The sequence below is a fragment of the Triturus cristatus genome, chromosome 5_2 (genome assembly GCF_964204655.1).
Source record: "Triturus cristatus chromosome 5_2, aTriCri1.1, whole genome shotgun sequence".
Taxonomy (NCBI): domain Eukaryota; kingdom Metazoa; phylum Chordata; class Amphibia; order Caudata; family Salamandridae; genus Triturus; species Triturus cristatus.
The window spans coordinates 955,456,549-955,475,397 of NC_140588.1; the positions used below are offsets into that span (position 1 = coordinate 955,456,549).

General features: G+C 44.5%; 1 protein-coding gene across 2 annotated transcripts in view; it reads right to left on the reverse strand.

Moving 5' to 3' along the window:
• The window catches only part of LOC146829460 (SWI/SNF-related matrix-associated actin-dependent regulator of chromatin subfamily A member 1), a 1,967,301-nt gene that overhangs the window by 968,399 nt on the left and 980,053 nt on the right, over positions 1–18,849 (reverse strand). For both annotated transcript variants that reach the window (XM_085608144.1, XM_085608145.1), the window contains one exon: positions 8,312–8,538. In XM_085608144.1, the coding sequence (XP_085464270.1) occupies positions 8,312–8,538 (227 nt within the window). The remainder of the gene's footprint in view (positions 1–8,311; positions 8,539–18,849) is intronic.

An 18,849-nucleotide genomic window follows, 5' to 3' on the forward strand; every position in this document is an offset into this window, starting at 1 on the left:
TGCAGAAGACTGCGGAAGTGCGAATGCGGCCGCTACCCCTTCGCAAGCACAGTCATGACAGAAAGAGGTAGACAGAAATAATGAACAGAACTAAGATTTCGCATCATCTCTACTGTCGCGTAAACGCTGCAGAGCTGAACCAGCCTCTGCACCAAATAGATGAGTGCCAACAAAGGGCATGTCAAACAATGTATGTTAAACTGCCTCTGAGAACTCAGAGGTGCACAACCAAGAGCGGTGATGGAGCACAACAGAAGAGGCCAGAGCCCTAGCAACAGAATCAGTGGTATCCATACCACAACGTATTATAAGTTTGGATACCTGCTGGCCATCATGTAGCAAAGGAGCAAGAGCGGCACGACTCTCTTCTGGAATGGATGGCAGCATATATGCAAAGAATCCCACAAAGCATGGGTGAAAAGAGCAAGGACACAAGAAGTATTCGTGGACCTCAAAGCCAAACTGGTGGAGGCAAAAATGTGCCTGCCTCAAGTATCCAGTCTTTTAGCCTCCGTATCTGGAGGGGTAGGCAGAACAGAATCAATATTTTGAGTAACGTAAGCACTCTGAACCAAGAGGCTTTGAGGATTAAGATGTTTCATAAGACAGGCCTGGTCATCAAGGGTCTGATGATGCCTATGAGAAATAGAACGTTCAATAATAAGGCTCATATAAGGTTTAGCCCACCAGTCCCCTAACAAAATATCAAATAAAGCTTTGCAATAAGAAAGCACAGACTCCTCTCTAGACGGACTCTAGTGCAAGATGTCCAACAAAGGGTCCCTGGACACTGCCACAGATGAAAGTGGCATGTTTAAAACCTAAGCAACTCGTTTTAACATGTCTGCAAAGGAGGAGCTTACCTCTGAAGCTAACTCAAGATGAGATAGAAGTCCCGAGGCCGGGGAGGATTCCAAACCACTTGCATTACCCAACTCAAAAACACAACTGGTGTCCAAAGGGGGTGGATCTGAGTGGGAAAAAATACATGCTCTCCTTAAACTCCATATTCACTTGGCAAGCAGAAATAGTAAGAGGTGGGTGCGCAAAGAGCCCAGAATCAATGCCTGAGCCAGCTGTCTCTATAAGCGATATGTCCTACTCCACATGGCGTCAAGCAGTACTGTCATCGGCGCCATCTGATGCCATAAAGTACCGAGCGGCCCCCTCATCGGTGTCAGAGATGAAAGTGGTGAGGCATCAGAGGGCTGTACATCATCGGCGCCGTTAACAACAAAGGGTGTTCGGAGCCAGGTGCTGAAGGAGGCAACCCCATAGGGGTGTTCACCGGCGTCGATAGAGATATGGCATCCGAAGGCCTGACGCTGAGGGGGAGCCTGTGGGCCTTGTAATAGTATTGGCATCCTGCACCTCCTTGGGGCCCAGAGGCGCTCCAGGGGAAGGTGTAGACCCCAAAAACATTTGAAGGGAATAATAATAGTCCCTGATCTGGGTTAGAGTCGACCCGGCTGCAGGATATGTTGGGAAGCAAAGGGCAAACTCATGTCCTGACTCAACAGGCATAGTACAGGTCTGACGCATCTTTGACCACTTGCGTAGTGACTTACTGCGAGAGGAGGATGGGGAACGACATCCAGAGGAACGCTCCCTGATGCTGCCCCGCTGTCGGTCCAAGGAGTGCGAAGGAGACCGAGGCCTACGGGATGACTTGCTGGCAGCTTCATCCGCTGCTACTTAAGCGCCTTAGGCAGAAGTAGTTAAAAGGAGTCATACGACGCTGAATCATAGTGCTCGCCCAGGTACCACATACAGATGGAGTGGGGGTCCGTGACCAACATCTGTTAACCACAGGACCAACAAGCCTTAAATCCCGAAGGCATTTACAAGGCACACTCTTTCCCTCAATGAAAAATCATCAAAGTTGGCCAGAACGGGCATGGATGCGCGGAAAAGAAGAAACTGATGTCAGCGTGCCGGAGGGAGTCTTATATGTACTCCAGTGATGTCGATGCGGAGTCACGTGATGCCATCTACTGAGGCACAGAGGTGTTGTTGCTGAAACATTTCCGGATCCAAGCTGGCGCCTGGAGAGAATTCAAAAGTTATGGAATTTGAAGCTAAATGTCTCTATCATGTAATACAACTTTCTAAAAGTGGCATTTTCAGAATTGTGATTTAAAATCCGACTTTACAATCAAATATGATTTTGAATTACAATTCTTTAGGACCAAACATGACATTTCTACATTTTACCAAGCAATTGCTATCACTTATTAAATGTAATATGGTAACCCAATGTTATCTTATGGGAGAGGTAGGCCTTGCAGTAGTGAAAAACTCATTTGGGAGTTTTTCACTACTAGGACATGTAAAACCTAAAAGTACAAGTCCAACTTTTTCAATACACTGCATGCTACCCTATCGACTGATTACGGCCTACCTTAGGAGTTCCATATATAATAAACAAGGATTTGTAGGCCTGGCAAAGGTTTATTTTGCCAGGTTGAATCGGAAAGTTTAAAACTGCACACAAGCTGACGGAGCAGACTTGAGACATATTTTGAAGAACTACTTAGGTGGGCGTCACAATAGGTGCTGGGCGTCACAATAAGTGCTGCAGGCCCACTAGTACCATTTACTTTACAGACCCTGGGTACTTCTAGAACCACTCAACTAGGGACTTATAATTAAATTAAATGTGCCAACTGGGTGTACGCCAATTTCACAATATTTAGGAGAAAGAACATAGGCACTTTGTACACTTTCCCACTGCTAACCAGTGGTAGAGTCCTAAGGCACAAACAAATGATTTTCAGCAGAAAGGAGGAAAGTAGTCAAAAGGTTTGGGGGATCTTCCGAATATAATACCTGTTATTGACCTTTATCACATTGTGCCTTGCTATAGAAATGTGATGGTGGGCCTTGTTGGTGGGCCACCAAACTGTTCTCTAATATAGTATTGAGCACTCCCAATTGTACCCGTGGATTAACGGAAAGACCGTATAAGGAGACGTGTGTTAGGGAAGGTATATGCGAGCAGAAGCTCATGTTTGAATTGTTTTTGAGTGATATAGGATGATAATCAATAAACATATTTTACACAAAAAAAAGGTTTGGGGGAAGCCCACCCTCTAAGTCTGACAGGTCAAACACAGGGCAATAAATGGGAGAAGTCCTTCATACCTCTCTGCTCTCTAGCCTAGCCTGGGAGGCGTAAGAAATCTCCACAGCCGGAACATTACAATTAAAGTCCCAAAATTCAAAACATCATTCAATCAAAAATATAATTTGCTGGGGCACTCATAGCAGTATGGACATTTCTGCCTAGTAGTATTGAAACACAACCCACAATCTGTACCTATAGAAATCACATGGAAACATTCATCTCCTGCAGTTTTGTGGACACATCCCACTCTTTGGCCAAACACTATTGTAATCTGGGTCTCCTTTTACCCCTCACCAATTCCACAGCCCCTCCTAGGCCTCTATTCCAGATAAAACTATTGTGTTGCTTGTCTTTCTCTGTTTCATGTTCTTGAACAGTTATTTGTATTGGGTTCTATGTTTTGTTATAAAGTGCCTGAATGCATTTGGGTGCTAGAGTGCTAAAGAAGTACTATAAATAAAATCTATTTCCTCTGAAAAACAGTACAAAAAAAGAGCTACTTATTTAACTGTAATAATAATAATAATAATAAAAACAGTTATAGAGCGCCTGGTTACACTCAAAACGGTGTGTCCCCGCGCTTAAGAAATGCTAATGTCCCCCTGAAAAGCCGATGTCCGAGGCTAAATCAATCCTAGGGAAAAAAAAGACCATTATTCACTAGGGAAAAGGTACGTTTTCAGCTTTAGTCTAAATCTGGCTTCAGAGGGTTCCATACGCAAGTCGAGAGGGAGATGGTTCGAGTGCCTGCTAGCTAGAAGGCGAAAGGAGCTACCTCCCATCCTGGTCCTGCGTACGCGAGGGAGCTGAAATAACATCGCTCCAGCCGATCTCAGGTTGCGAATAGGGCGATGGATGGTAAGGAGATTGCGTAAATAACCAGGTCCTTTACCCTGGGCAATGCGATGGGCAAAACAAAGTGCTTTGAATTTGATGCGCTCCTCGATAGGGAGCCAGTGGAGTTTCCGTAATGCAGTTTTACCTGAGGCCCTGCGAGGAAGATTAAGAACCAGGCAGGCGGCTGCATTTTGGACGCACTGCAATTGATGTATGCCCTTTCTACTTAGGCCAAGAAGAAGAGCATTGCCGTAGTCTAGATGAGGAGTGACTAGGGCATGAATCAAAGTTTTCCTGGCACTAATGGGGAGCAAGGTGAGAACTTTCCGAAGAGTTTTTAAGATTCCAAAACATTTTCCCGTAGTTTTGTTAATCTGTTGTTTAAAAGATAGCTCCCCATCCAGCAACACTCCCAGATTTCTAACGGAGTCTGCCGGGACGGGAAAAGCACCTAATTCTAGTGGCCACCAAGCCTGGGACCAGGCCGAGGGGGATTTACCAACCACCAACACTTCTGTTTTATCGCCATTAAGGCGTAGGCAGTTGTTGTTCATCCAGTCTGCCACAGCTCTCATGCAGTTGGAAAAGTTTTTAGCATCCTCTGCCTGATTGTTGGTGAGTTTAATTATTAGTTGGGTATCGTCCGCATATGAGACGATATCCACACCAAAAGCATCCACAATATGTGCTAAGGGCTCCATGTATAAATTAAATAGCGTGGGGCTCAAACTTGAGCCCTGTGGGACCCCGTGTCTCAATTTGCGAAGAGTAGATTTGTAGGGAGGATAGAAAATCTGAAAGCTCCTGTTATCTAGAAAAGATTCTACCCACTTCAGGGCAGGTCCTTCAACTCCCAAATCCGAGAGGCGAGACAGCAGCGTCGAGTGCAGCACGGTGTCAAATGCTGCACTGAGATCTAGTAGAACCAGCGCTGCCGTCTGCCCCTCGTCTGCAGCTAGTCTCAGACATTCAGTGGAGAAGAGCAACGCCGACTCCGTAGAGTGGCCCGCTCTAAAACCTGACTGAGTGGGGTGGAGAAGCGAATTTTGTTCAATGAACTTCATGAGTTGAGTATTGACTACCTTCTCCACTACTTTCCCACAAAATGGGAGGAGAGAGATGGGGCGTAGATTTTTTAACTGGGAAATATGGATATTGGGTTTCTTTTTCAGGGGTATAACCTGTGCTGTTTTCCAAGTGTCAGGCACGTGGCACTCCTGGAAGGATAAGGAAATCAAATGTTCAATCTGTTCAATCATGCAGTCAAATATTCCCTTGCAACGATTGGGGGTTATCACATCCAAAGGAGAGCCAGACTGAATGCTATTAACAATAGTAAGTAAATCTGACCTCTCAGGAACTCTAAAACATGTCAGACGAGGTATGGTGGCGGTGACATTTGTCACTGCGGAATGTTTAGTTGGCATGTTATCTGTAAAGGAAGCGTGTATTAAGTCCACTTTGTTTGTAAAAAAATCTGCAATCTCATCACATAATTCATTGGAGAAGATGTCTTGGGACTCTAATCTGGTAGGAACCGTAAGCTCTTTGTAGATTGAAAAAAGTTCCTTAGTAGGATTTTTTGCCGATTCTATACGTTCTTTGAAATGAGCGCCTTTAGCTGCTCTTACGAGTTTGTAATAGGCTTTACGTTCTTTTTTATAATTCAATTTATCCTCAGCTTTGTAGTTTTTCCTCCAATTACGTTCAGTATTTTTACATTTAGCTTTAGCTTCTTTAAGTTCTTTAGAGAACCAGGGGGCAGTCTTAATTTTCCTGGCGGGGGGCTTTAGTGTCCATGGCGCTACCTTGTCCAAAGCCCTAGCCATCCATATTTCATAATCGGCCCAGGCTTTGAGCAAAGTGTTACCTGGAGACGGGGGTTCTTTGAGTAGAGCGGTTTTATAGTTTTCCTTCGTAAACTTCTTCCAGTCTCTACGCTTCTGAGGTCTAGGTTTGCTCATACTATCATCCTGTGGGCCAATTTCAATCTCAAAAGGAATAGCGAAATGGTCTGACCATGTAATTTGCAATGGAGTGGCAACCTTAACCCCTTCCCAGTTAGAAAAAATAGGGTCAAGAAGGTGTCCCAATTGATGTGATGAGAGAGTAGATTGCAGTATGAGCGACTGTGATTTCAAGGCATCTATCACAGCTTGTGCCTCCCTACAATTGGGGTCCTCAAAGTGGAAATTAATGTCTCCCAAAATGAGAAATTTTTTGTAGCGAAGTGCATGCTGAGATATTAGCTCTGTCAGATTATTACAGAACTCGGAGGTCTTGCCTGGGGGCCGGTATACAAAAAATCCACTAATAACATTCTGTGGGTTGGCTTTAATCGAGAAGAAACTACCCTCACTGTTAGGTAGATTGGCCTTCTCTAAGGTACAGTGTAGGTCGTTTTTATAAATCATTGCCAATCCCCCACCTTTCTGCCTTTCCCTATCAATTCTAAGCAGGTTATATCCTACGGGGACAGCTTCCAGGGTATCGGGCGTTGAGGCTTCATCTAGCCATGTCTCTGTTAAGAAGAGAACATCAAGATTACCTTCAAGCACCAAATCGTGTATTTCTAATTTGTGTTTTTTAAGGGATCTGCAATTTAAAAGTGTCAGCTTCATATTTGGTATCCTCAGCTCCTCCTTTCGATCACTCGAAACGGAGAAGCCGCACGTCGCACATTGTAGCATAGGAGAAGCCACAGAAAGAATATGGCGGCAACTGTCTTGTATACTGGGGCGAAGGATAAGTAGGTCATCAATAGTGTACCTAATGTGTGTTATGTTATTTCTGTCATTGTAGACGGAAGAAGCAGGGGTACTGGCCCCGAGCCCCGGTCGGCCGCGGACGGGCGCAGACGGGCTTGCCTTTGGCGCGCCCGCCCGCTGCGCCCGCCCGCTGCGCGGACGGGGAAGTGACATCCTTAAATACAGTAGAATGCGTGACAAAAGCGTCCAACTACTGGACCGCTCTCGTAATCGTTCCCCCAAGATGTCTACCGTCCTAGCCTGCCGGCGCCAGCAGCTAACTCAGCTGCGCCGGTCAGGAAACAGCAGCGAGGGGTCTCGGAGCAGCGAGAGCATGCACAACAACACCAACAGGTAAAAATGAGAAGTTTAAAATATTATACACAGTTTTAAAAATAGCTTCTCTAAATAGCGTATTGATGCCTGTAAGCTCGAAATTCACACGGAAAGAGCCACCGGCTTCCGCCTCAGGGGTGAGCCAAAGCAAGACTGAGCCCAACTTGTGCGAAGTTCAAATACCTAACCTGCCGTGACGAAAGCGTCCAACTACTGGACCGCTCTCGTAATCGTTCCCCCAAGATGTCTACCGTCCTAGCCTGCCGGCGCCAGCAGCTAACTCAGCTGCCCCGGTCAGGAAACAGCAGCGAGGGGTCTCGAAGCAGCGAGAGCATGCACAACAACACCAACAGGTAAAAATGAGCAGTTTAAAATATTATACACAGTTTTAAAAATAGCTTCTCTAAATAGCGTATTGATGCCTGTAAGCTCTAAATTCACACGGAAAGAGCCCCCGGCTTCCGCCTCAGGGGTGAGCAAAAGCAAGACTGAGCCCAACTTGTGCGAAGTTCAAATACCTAACCTGCCGTGACGAAAGCGTCCAACTACTGGACCGCTCTCGTAATCATTCCCCCAAGATGTCTACCGTCCTAGCCTGCCGGCGCCAGCAGCTAACTCAGCTGCGCCGGTCAGGAAACAGCAGCGAGGGGTCTCGGAGCAGCGAGAGCATGCACAACAACACCAACAGGTAAAAATTAGCAGTTTAAAATATTATACACAGTTTTAAAAATAGCTTCTCTAAATAGCGTATTGATGCCTGTAAGCTCGAAATTCACACGGAAAGAGCCCCCGGCTTCCGCCTCAGGGGTGAGCAAAAGCAAGGTCTGTCTTTGTCTTGTTTGGTAAACCTGCTAAAACACTGTGTTCAGGAGCAGTTTCTATGTTCATTTTCCCCAAGTGAAAGATCGCCAGAGCTGGTGGTCGTTCTAGCACAGCGCAGCCTTAAAACTATTAAAAACACTGCCTCTGGACCTCAGGTGTACAACAAAATGTATTCATTTTAAGTAGAAGCTAAAGAAATAAAGCTACTAACTAGTTATTTATGGACCATTAGCTTTTGATTTGCATTGCTGATAGCATAGGATTGTGAATTAACTATGCACTTTAAATTTAGTAAATATTATATAGCTGGAGAAATGTATCATTAATGCTCAGAGTGATATAGTGTAGTATCGATATCTACTCTAGCAGTAACTGGAGCTGATGAGGCAGGTATTATTTTAGTGATTCTATTTCTAGAAAGTTAAGCTGATATAATACATACCCTGTTCTTTCAGTCTTGACAACAATTTATCCAACACAACCATTTTTCCACTGTTGTAGACAAGATGGGTGTCAGTAGTGTATGGTGGTCCAGGCTCAGCTCCATCAAAAAGATAAGGATGGTTGCAACATTTTCTCAACTGCATTAAAATATTCAAAAGTCGCATCTTATCCATCTTCCCAGATGAATTTAGGATATCAATGTCTTTCATCAGAATCCTTGTGTACCTGTAGATGTGTAGCAGCAAGCAAAATATTAAAGATAGGACAGACTATGATTTAAAACATATATACCCTCAGTCTGCATCATCTGCATAATATATTTTTACATACGGTACCAATAATTGACCTACAGGTCATGTTTACGAAACTTCAAGTACAGGAGGTATGGAGCAAGAGGGACAAAAGGTGTTGGATCTCTGTAAAGATTGGCTGAAACAAACAAACTGTTGATGGGCAGTTAAAAGAACAAATTATTTTATTGATTTTGCACCTTCCACATCGTTATGCAGTTCTCATGACTGCTATAAGTAACTCTCTATTTACATTACTCAATCTTGAGAACTTTTAGAATTGACATACTATGGCATTTGCTGCCACAATAGTATCTGTATGTAGCATCTTTGATGAGGGGAGGATCAAATGAATCCACGCAACCATGTCAATGTAGACCAGACAATATGTGTTTTCTTGCAGAAACTCTGATATTCATATGTTTAGTTACAATGAGCATATGATATCTCACTTACAGAGTAATAATGAAGTACCCAAGACAGAGATAAAACAATATTCTGAGGAAACGAAGAAATATGGATGGCCCTGAAATACATCCTGCCATTGAGACTCTGGGACGGGACAAATATCTGAGATTCTAACCAAAACCTGAGTTCTCAGGATAAATTTTACACCTTAGCACTTTTTCCAATAGCCCTCAATCTGCAAGCAAGGCATACATAAAGTCCTTTCCTTTGAGAACCACAACACCTATGAGAATATGCTTGACTGAACTATCTTGACTGACAGTTATTCAAATATATCACTTCTATCCTTTCACCTACCTCTTCTAAGCTACTGAGATTCAGCCCAATCAGTCTCTTCACAAAGGATAAACAGTTATGCGAAAAGAAAGGAACACTTTCTAAGACTCTATGGTTTTAGATGTTTCAGACACATTTACCTTCATCGTGTCAGTCAGAGTAATGTACAAAATTAACCTCATGTGACTGGTTACACAGCCAAATTTAATTTTGTCATTAAAGAAGGAAATATCAGGAAATATTCAGTGCCCTGTGTAATAAGTTAATGCACCCCTTGATTCAGTAATGTGTGGAACACACTGTAGAAGCAATAAGTTGAAGTGACTGTTTTCTGTAAGAGCTTATTAATATCTCACACAGCCTCATTTGTCTCTGGTCCAACCTACTATGGCTATGCAAACTGGGCCAGGAACACCCTATGTTCACTTGGCTCTCAGGGTAACAAAGGCATGCAGTTAAAGGCTTCTCAAGGAGGTGGTTTGGGGGGATAGAGACTGAGAGCTCGAACAGCCAAACAGGCACAATAATTCACACTGCCATTGGGAATGAGTGAGGGAGAAGAATTCTACAAAAGGTTCTTCTAGTCTTCCCCTGACTCATTCTTTAACACCAAAGAGGAGACCCTTAAATTGTTCTGGTATTAGTCAATCATCCCTACAACCACTGTCACAAGAAAATAACATTTGTTGATTTAAAGTACTCTCACCCACACAAACTTGTGTGGCATGCTGCATAATTGCGTTGTCATCAGGTCGTCTAATCCCCACGGAAGGACTCAACCTCCACTTGCCAAAGTTGGACGGAGCAATTTGATTTTATTATCAAAGAAATACTTCTAAAAAATGTTAAAATAGCCTCTATGCTTCCCTAGTTTATCTTGAATTTATTAGGGGCATTAGGCTAATTAAAAATAGAATTGGATGTGCTTGGAGTTATTCAATCTTCCCACATCCAGCTTGGTCAACATGTTTCAGCTAACTTCATAGCTGCCCAGCGGGTCACCCAGCTTTTAAAAGGACCATCTTGTTTAATTCCAAGGAAAACCAATCACAACCAGTTCCATATACATTCAAGCAGTAATGGACCCAATGTAGGTGGGAATGCCGGGGAACCCTGTGGCAAAAGTGTGACAAAGGGTTTACCGGACTCTACTCTCCTATGGGGCAATTCGAACCCCTAGTTCATATATGAATGCATAGAAGCATCCCAGCATTACCAATATGTAAAGGAAATAACAGTTTCGTAACAAAAAGAGTGTTTTGCATGTAACGCATGTTGACTGACTGTGATTGGTTTTCACTACAATTCAACAGGATTGTTTCATAGTGATCCGGTCTGTCCTGAGCAGTGTTTAGTTTTGCAAAAGATCTCCGATATTGGAGTGAATTGCTGGGATGCCCACTTCTGAATGGATTGATATCAATCTTTAACTTTTTCCATTTCTGAATTAACTTTTTTAGTGTGGACTGATATAATTCATAACATTTAAAAATGGAATTAGAACCCTTCCTAGACTAATGAGCACCAATGATTCCTTCACCAAGACTGTCGCAGATACCTTTTGAACTAAGCATGATGTGTTACCTCAAACTAGAATACTCTAGAGTAGACCAAACAGAAAGCTTCCGATTTTATATACAGATGGTGGTAATTCCTGATGATTTAGTAACCATGCACTTATTTAGCTCCACCTGATTTCAATTACATTTTTAACTGAATGGAAGCAGTAAGGGTGCACTTGCCTTTTCTCTTTTTCAGAACGCTAGATGACTTTTGTGTTTAATAAATGAAGAGAAAGTGCAATGCCTGTGTTTATGTGTCACACGTGGTTAGATGTATCTACTGCTAGGCCTAAATTCACTCACTCGTCGTCTCTCTTCCTGACACTCCCCTCCCCAGGCCCCCAGCCAATCGACCGCAAGGAGGAGGAGAAAGAGGGCGGGGCTAAGTTACTAATGCTCGCAGCAGCGTGGAAGCGGGGAATTGTTTCCTAATTTGTCGCGCGGACTGCCGCTTGTATTGCGCTATGCTCTGTTGAGTTTTTAAAAGCTGAAACTTACCTAAAATCCTGATTGAAACTGCATTTTAACCCACGGCACTTGCCTAAATTCACTCACTCGTCGTCTCTCTTCCTGACACTCCCCTCCCCAGGCCCCCAGCCAATCGGCCGCAAGGAGGAGGAGAAAGAGGGCAGGGCTTAGCTACTAATGCTCACAGGAGCGCAGGAGCGCAGCGGGCACGCCGGCGGCGCGCCAAAGGCAAGCCCGTCTGCGCCCGTCCGCGCCCAGCCGGGACCAGGGACCGAAATCCATGGCCAAATCATCACTTATTCCTCCAAAACATTGCGCTTGCTAGCTAGCCGCGGATCACCCCTCAACTTGTCTATTCAAAACCGTCTTAGGGAACACAGTATATACTCTGAACCTCATCACCATGTCATTCCCCTTACCCTAGGCCCTCACTACCCTATCACTATTACTCCCAAAACTACAACGCAGCCCGCTCTACGTATACTCTATCTTAACACCCGTTCGCTGGTCAAACACCAACTGGATATCTTTCTGTTACTCAGTCTGGAGAAACCAGATATTCTTCTGATCACTGAGACCTGGCTTACCCAGGATTCCGCACCTGACATTCTGGCAGCACTCCCCTCGGAATATTACATATTAGCTGCAAATCGACCTCAGAGCAAAAACGGTGGTGGAGTTGCCGCCATCATCCACACGGATCATGTCTTCAATGCTCTTACCCCTCTGGTCCTCCCAGAGGTGGAGAACATAGTTATCAAATTAGACGCCATTACTGGCTCTATCATCTTTGTTTTATTGTACCGACCCCCCCATGCCATGCCCGCTTTCCCGTCAGCCCTTAGCGAACAAATGGCAAACTTGTTCACTAATTATGCTAGCATTATGCTCATAGGCGACTTGAACTACTGGTTCAATGACGCCCGGGGTGGGCCACATGCTGCGGAACTGTTGGAATTACTCGCCAACCTGAATTTTATTCAACACGTTTCTTCTCCCACCCATGCTAAAGGACACATTTTGGACCAAATATGGTCCTCAAATCTTACCCTATCGGCGCTCACTTTCTCACCCTGTATATGGTCTGACCATTACCTAATTAATTTCACGATTACTACCATTACTAAAACTAAGACTCCCTCAATAGGCGGAGGCATGTCCAGAAAATGGAGTTCCGTCGACAAATTAGGCTTCATTGACTCCTTAGCAAGGTCCACACCCCCCTTTAACTCAGACGGTAACATCATGGACACCGCGAGCTCAGACTGGCTATTAAAGGCCTGTGACTCTCATGCCCCTCTCACCAAATTCACACGGTCTCGCCACACTGACGCCCATAAGTGGTTCTCCACAGAGCTAAAAAAAACAAAAGCTCGAGCTACGGCAAAAAGAAAGAAAATGGAGATTAAACTATACCACGGAGGACAAACTTCAGTTCTCCTTAGCCCGAAATGATTATAAAAAGGCTATACGTGAAGCCAACGCCGCATATTTCTCTGCCAGAATACTCAATGCCCAAAACAAATCTAAAGAGATTTTTACTATAATCAATGACCTCTGTAATTCAGACAGAACCCACCCCGATCAGCCACCTATTCAGGAGTTCTGTAACTCCCTCAATACCTATTTTTTGGATAAAATATCCACTATCAAAGCCAGTATTCCCGCCATTTGCTGCAGAGATAACAAAGACCCCGTCACAACTAACTCCTTCACCTTGGATCATTTCCCTGCCTTATGCCCCCAGATTCTATTAGATCTGTTGGCTCGAGTCAAACCTGGCTCCCCCAATGACTGCTGTCCCCCTCATATTCTAAAGGAGGCCCTGTCTAACCTTCCCCACTGTGTACTCCCCTTCCTAAATGAATCCCTCCTCCAAGGCAAGGTTCCCACTGCTTTTAAGTACGCGATAGTGGTCCCATTACTAAAAAAACCTAGGGCCGACCCACTGAATCATTCCAACTTTCGCCCCATCTCTTTGCTTCCCTTCTTCGCAAAGATTCTTGAGGCCCACGTCGCCAGGTCCCTCTCGAACTTCATCGAACAGTCTGACCACCTGGAACCTAATCAAGCCGGGTTCCGTCCCGCACATTCTACTGAAACGGTCATCCTCGCCGTATTAGACACCTTGCGAGCTAACGCTGACAAAGGCATCCATCAGGCACTCATTCTTCTGTATCTGTCGGCTGCATTCGACACGGTGGACCATAACATCTTACTGTCCCGTGTCGAACAAGCAGGTATACAAGGCCCTGCATATAACTGTATCAAATCATTCGTTGAAGATAGAACACAGGCACTTTCACCGCTCCCAGGATTGTCACCTCCTGCAGGGTCCCCCAGGGCTCGTCCCTCTCCCCTCTCTTATTCAATCTTTATCTCAGACCCCTCATTAACTCCTTAAAACACAGGACGGTTACGACCTTCAACTACGCAGATGATCTACAACTTATCTTTACACTGGATGGACCGAACTCCGCTCCGGAATTCCAAGCTATTATGCTCCACATCCAGCGCTGGATGAATCTTAACCACCTTAAACTCAACCCCAGCAAGACAGAATTAGTCCTACCGGGAAAAAGCGCGATCATGTGGGGACCCCATTTCTGGCTGACCGACCTCGGACCACCCCCCACACCCTCCCCCTCAGTAAAAAGCCTCGGAGTCACACTAAATTCCGATCTATCGCTCAGAGGACAGGTGGGGACCGTAGTCTCCTCATGCGTCTTCCAACTGAGGAAAATTAGGAAAATTGCTCACTTACTCATCCCCTCAGCCCTCATTCAGGCAGTAATAGCCCTCGTACTGTCACGCCTCGACTTCTCAAACTCCATTTACCTCGGCCTGCCTATGTTTCTGCTCAAACGCCTTCAAATAGTACAGAACCAGGCCGCAAGATTAATCTTTCAGCAACCTAAATGGCATTCTGCCAGCCCCCTATTGGCTAAACTACACTGGCTCCCAATCGCACAATGCGCAGCTTTTAAGACCGGATGCTTACTCTTTAAAGCTCTGCACTGTAGGAGCCCCAAATTTATCAGCGGCCTGATCGTGAAACATATCCCACGTCGCAATTTACGGTCTGGCCACCTCAGGCTGCTTGCTACCCCTACCATCAAACTCAAACGCCAGGGGGGGCGCAGGTTTTCGTATCTTGCACCTGGCTTTTGGAACTCGCTGCCCCTGGACATCAGAGCGCAGGAAAACTTGATGGGATTTAGAAAGGCCCTCAAGACATGGCTGTTTGCGCTTTCATACGACTAGCTCGCCCGCCGTGTCATTTTGCAACAATTAGCGCCATGAAACCTTCTGGTGACCGTGCGCTCTATAAATTTCTATTAACATAACATAACAGGCCTAGCTGAGGTGTAAATGTAAGCCAGCATTGGCTGGACCAACAATGGTGAATACCAAAGACTTAACTAAAGTGATTGTTATCATGTACTGCATTTACCAAAATGTATTGGAGCAAATTGTAAGACAGTATGCCACGCAAAGAACTCCCTTTTGTGATTGTCCGCATATACATTAATATGTGACACCATGGAATCTTACAAGAGTTTACTCTCTTTTTCTTATCAATATAGGGTGCACACCTCGTACACAGTGTCTTGCAGTAGCATTTCTGCAAATAATAATAATAATAACAACTTCCTATCCATGACAAGGCACCAAGTGGTCTTCTGATGGACAAGTATGAAGATGCTCTGTTTCTTGTTCATTATCGATTGAATGCTGGCTGTGGTATGAGCTATATGCAGAATGTTTTGGTGTTGTGTTGTGAGGTCCACAGGATGTGCTCCAGCAGCACATAGCAGTGTCTTGCACATGTAGTGGGATGCAGGAGATAGGATTGCATGTTTTATATACTAACCAGTATCAATAAAGTCCCTGACTTTGGAAGCAGCTAGGTCTTTTTTTTGCTTTCCCTAATTCTAGAGGACTCTTGATGGCCCTTTTTCCATGTGGGAATCTGTGCCAGAGCTTGCATGTCTGTACAGAGAAAGCTTCTACTGATACAGCTTTTTTTCACAAAAGGGTAATATCAGGTGAGGGCCATTGTGGATCTGAGGTTTCTTCTTTTACTGTATAAACTGAGGGTAGATTTATAACTACAGGTCCCAAGCCATGGAAGAGATGGTAAGCAAGGCCAAACGTTATGAAAGAGTCTTCCTGCAACTGGTGACAAGTGCATAGTCTAGAGCGCAATGGTTATGTGGTCCTATCTGGATGGAACTTGTCTGGCTCTGGCACTCTTGATTTAGTGTAGTTGCAGAACAGTTGGTTGGCAACTCCAAACTAGAACCTACTAGCAATGTTAAGATTTAATATTACTGCAGTTGTTAATTTCTGAATCCAGTGAGTAAGACCAGTCAGTCAGTCAAACAAAAGTTTATTTGGACTAGTTAGTCCGTAAAAACATTTAAAATCTCCATAAATACAACCTCTTAAAATCTCATATCTTGAATAAAATCTATCATAAAAATTAATACATTTAACATTCATTAGTCTTTCCATTAATCCGTATAAAGTACTGTATATCAGTAAGGTATTTCAGTTCTATTCACATTCAAAACATTTTTTTACTTTTTCAATGAACTTCCCCATAGCGCAAGCTATATCTAAGTTACTCATTTCAGTAAAAAGATCTACTGCTTGTACCCTGTTTTTAATACCATATTTTTTTTAAATTGGGCATAAAAACCCTTTCCGTATATATCCAACAATTTCTGACAGTCCAGTAAAATATGTAACATATCACAAGTGGTTCCCAAAGTGCAAACACATTTCCCTTTACTGTCAAACATAGCTTTCTTTACCCCGTTGTTTGCATAGCAAGAGTTAAAACCAATTCTTAATCTTAGCAATTCTGTTCTTATCTGCTGACACGGTAGTCTATCCATATATGGGAAATGTTGCTCATTTTGCCACGAATTGGCCATGAAGCGTAAGACCAAAGTAAGGGAAGATGCAACAAATTATTATTTTCATGTAGAAACCGCCGTCCAAGGTGCCTAGAGGGAATCTGAAAAAGATAAGTGGGATGAGGAAGCAGGTGGATCATGAAACTTCCTGGCTCGTCTCCCACACCCTAGAATGAGGAAATGATGGTAGCATAATATATTCTTTAATATTATTATTGTATTTTTGAATTGAACATCACACTTTCATCAAGCTAGGGCAACTGTATAGTTTCACAGGTAATACTAACATGCTATTACATCTAGGTGAGTCACAAAAGTCTATTCTCCTTGTACATTGGAGAAGGGTTTGTGTTGCCTTGCTCTATTAAAACTACCACCCTGGATATCCATAAGAGTTCCCACTGTTGAAAACCATGCAGTTTATGGACCCCTTTCAATAAATTTCAGGTCCACAGCAGGGTGTCCTCGTAATCCTACCTTTTCATCCTAGGTTGCCTGTAGCTCTGTCCCAGGCCATGAGTGCCGATTGTGCTGGCATCAGGAGCTTTTTACTCACCTTTGCCCCATCTATGTAGTGCAGGAGTGCAGTTGTTTCCTTTTACAGCCTATCTATGCCTATCACAGGATCATCTCTAGTTTCATAGATCCAGTCATTTATGGAGAAGTATCACTTATATCAATTAGTGAAATTCCAGCATTATACATTGATCTACACAATCTTTTAAATACTATCCTAGAGCTTCACCTACCCAGAGCAGTATGTGGAGTTCCTTTTATTGTCAGTGGAACAAGGATACTAGAATTATAAAAAAACTGTTTTGGATCACACAAGGAAGTTCTGGCAATGTAATCATTTTAAAGATCACTGCTCTTCCTATTTTTTAAACCATATTTTATTGAGCTTTCAAATATTCACAGTGTACAGTCCTGCATCAGTAATGTCATACATGTGTTGTTGAATGTATAGAAGCTGGTTCGTTCCACCGTTAACATAGGCTAATTCCCTCCTTCCCCCTCCCTCCCTTGAGTTGCACTCGATTTTAGGTAGCTGTTACTTCAACCACTGTGTATATGATATGGACCTCTTCTTATTGTCTAGCATTATCTTATTCATGTAGCTGTAGTAATGTCGCCTGGTTGGCCTACTCCTGTTCTGCCATGCCTTATTCGTCCCCTCCCTGATCCGGTGTCACGGGCTTGGGGGATCCTACTCTACTGATTTCATGCTCATTGGTTGTCAATTCTCCCACTAGTCACTCCCATTCCCTTGCCAGGTCTATTTTGCCTATGCCCTTTCTCTGTCTAGTAATCTCCCTTCGCCCCCGCCCACTTTTCTAATTCCTTTTTCCACTCCCACTCTCATCCCCCTGGAGCTTTCCAATTCTTAGCTATCTCCTGTTTAGCCAGTACATAAGCCAGGTCTTGGAATTTCCCAGTCGTTTTTTATTTGGGCGTATGCAGGAACCATCCTAGTAGGTAATGGCCTGGGGTTTGTGGTAACTCTTTGTCTATAATGTCTGCTACTATGCGACGAACCTCCTCCCAGAATGCACACAGAATAGGGCAATCCCAGAACATGTGCAAAATATGGGCTTCCCTCTCTCCAGAACTAGGACATACTGCCGTTTCTACTCCAAAGTATCGCCTAATTTATGCCGGGTGAGGTATGTCCTGTGGAGCACGTAGTAGTTTATTAGTTTCTGGGCGCTTTCGGGGTTATCTCCTAGTCTGATCGTAATCGCTCCAATGGTTTCTGTATGTCTCGCCGGATCGCCCTGTAGAGGCAGGAAACTGTTTTTATCTTCCCTTCCAAAAGTGTGACGTACCGGCACCCCTCCAACGCCCGAGGTTCTGTGGTGCCTGTGCCCCAATGTTTCCATATCCTCAGTGCGAGCACCCTATGCATTAAAAACTGGCCTCCTGGTAAGTCATATTCTGTCCAGACCTCTTTGAAGGGGAGTAACTCAGAGTCCTGGTAGAGATCCCCCATCACCTCATACCTGCCTCCTCCAAGCCTTCAGTCACGACCAGCGTATCCCCTGCGGAAGGTATCGAAGCAGGGCTGTAGGCAGGTCCAGAGTATAAGGTACTCTACCACCAACCCACCTTAATTATCGAATCTAGCAGCATGTCACCACTATGGTTTCGGTTGTGTCTCCTGACGAGTCCCACTGTGCGCCCATCAATATTTTCATGAGTGTTGGGGTGGTCGGGGCTAATGGGTACTGTGCTCTATCTAGCTTCCTCCCAGCTGCCAGCCACTGGCTCATCCAGTTCAGTTGAGCTGCAATATAGTATGCTCCAAAGTTTGGGACTGCAAGTTCGCCCTCTGTCGTGGCGCGTTGCAGTGTGGCCAGCGCAACCCTCCTGCGGCCTGTTCCCCATATAAAGGATACGATCATTGAGTCTAAGTCTCTGAATGCGACCCTTGACCCCACCAGGTAGGTCGCTCCCCCTCCGCACAGCACCGCCTGTGTGTCCCTGCCCCAGCTGCCGCTGCTGCTGAGGAAGTTCGACGCCCTCCACCACCCGCAGGCTGCCACCTGC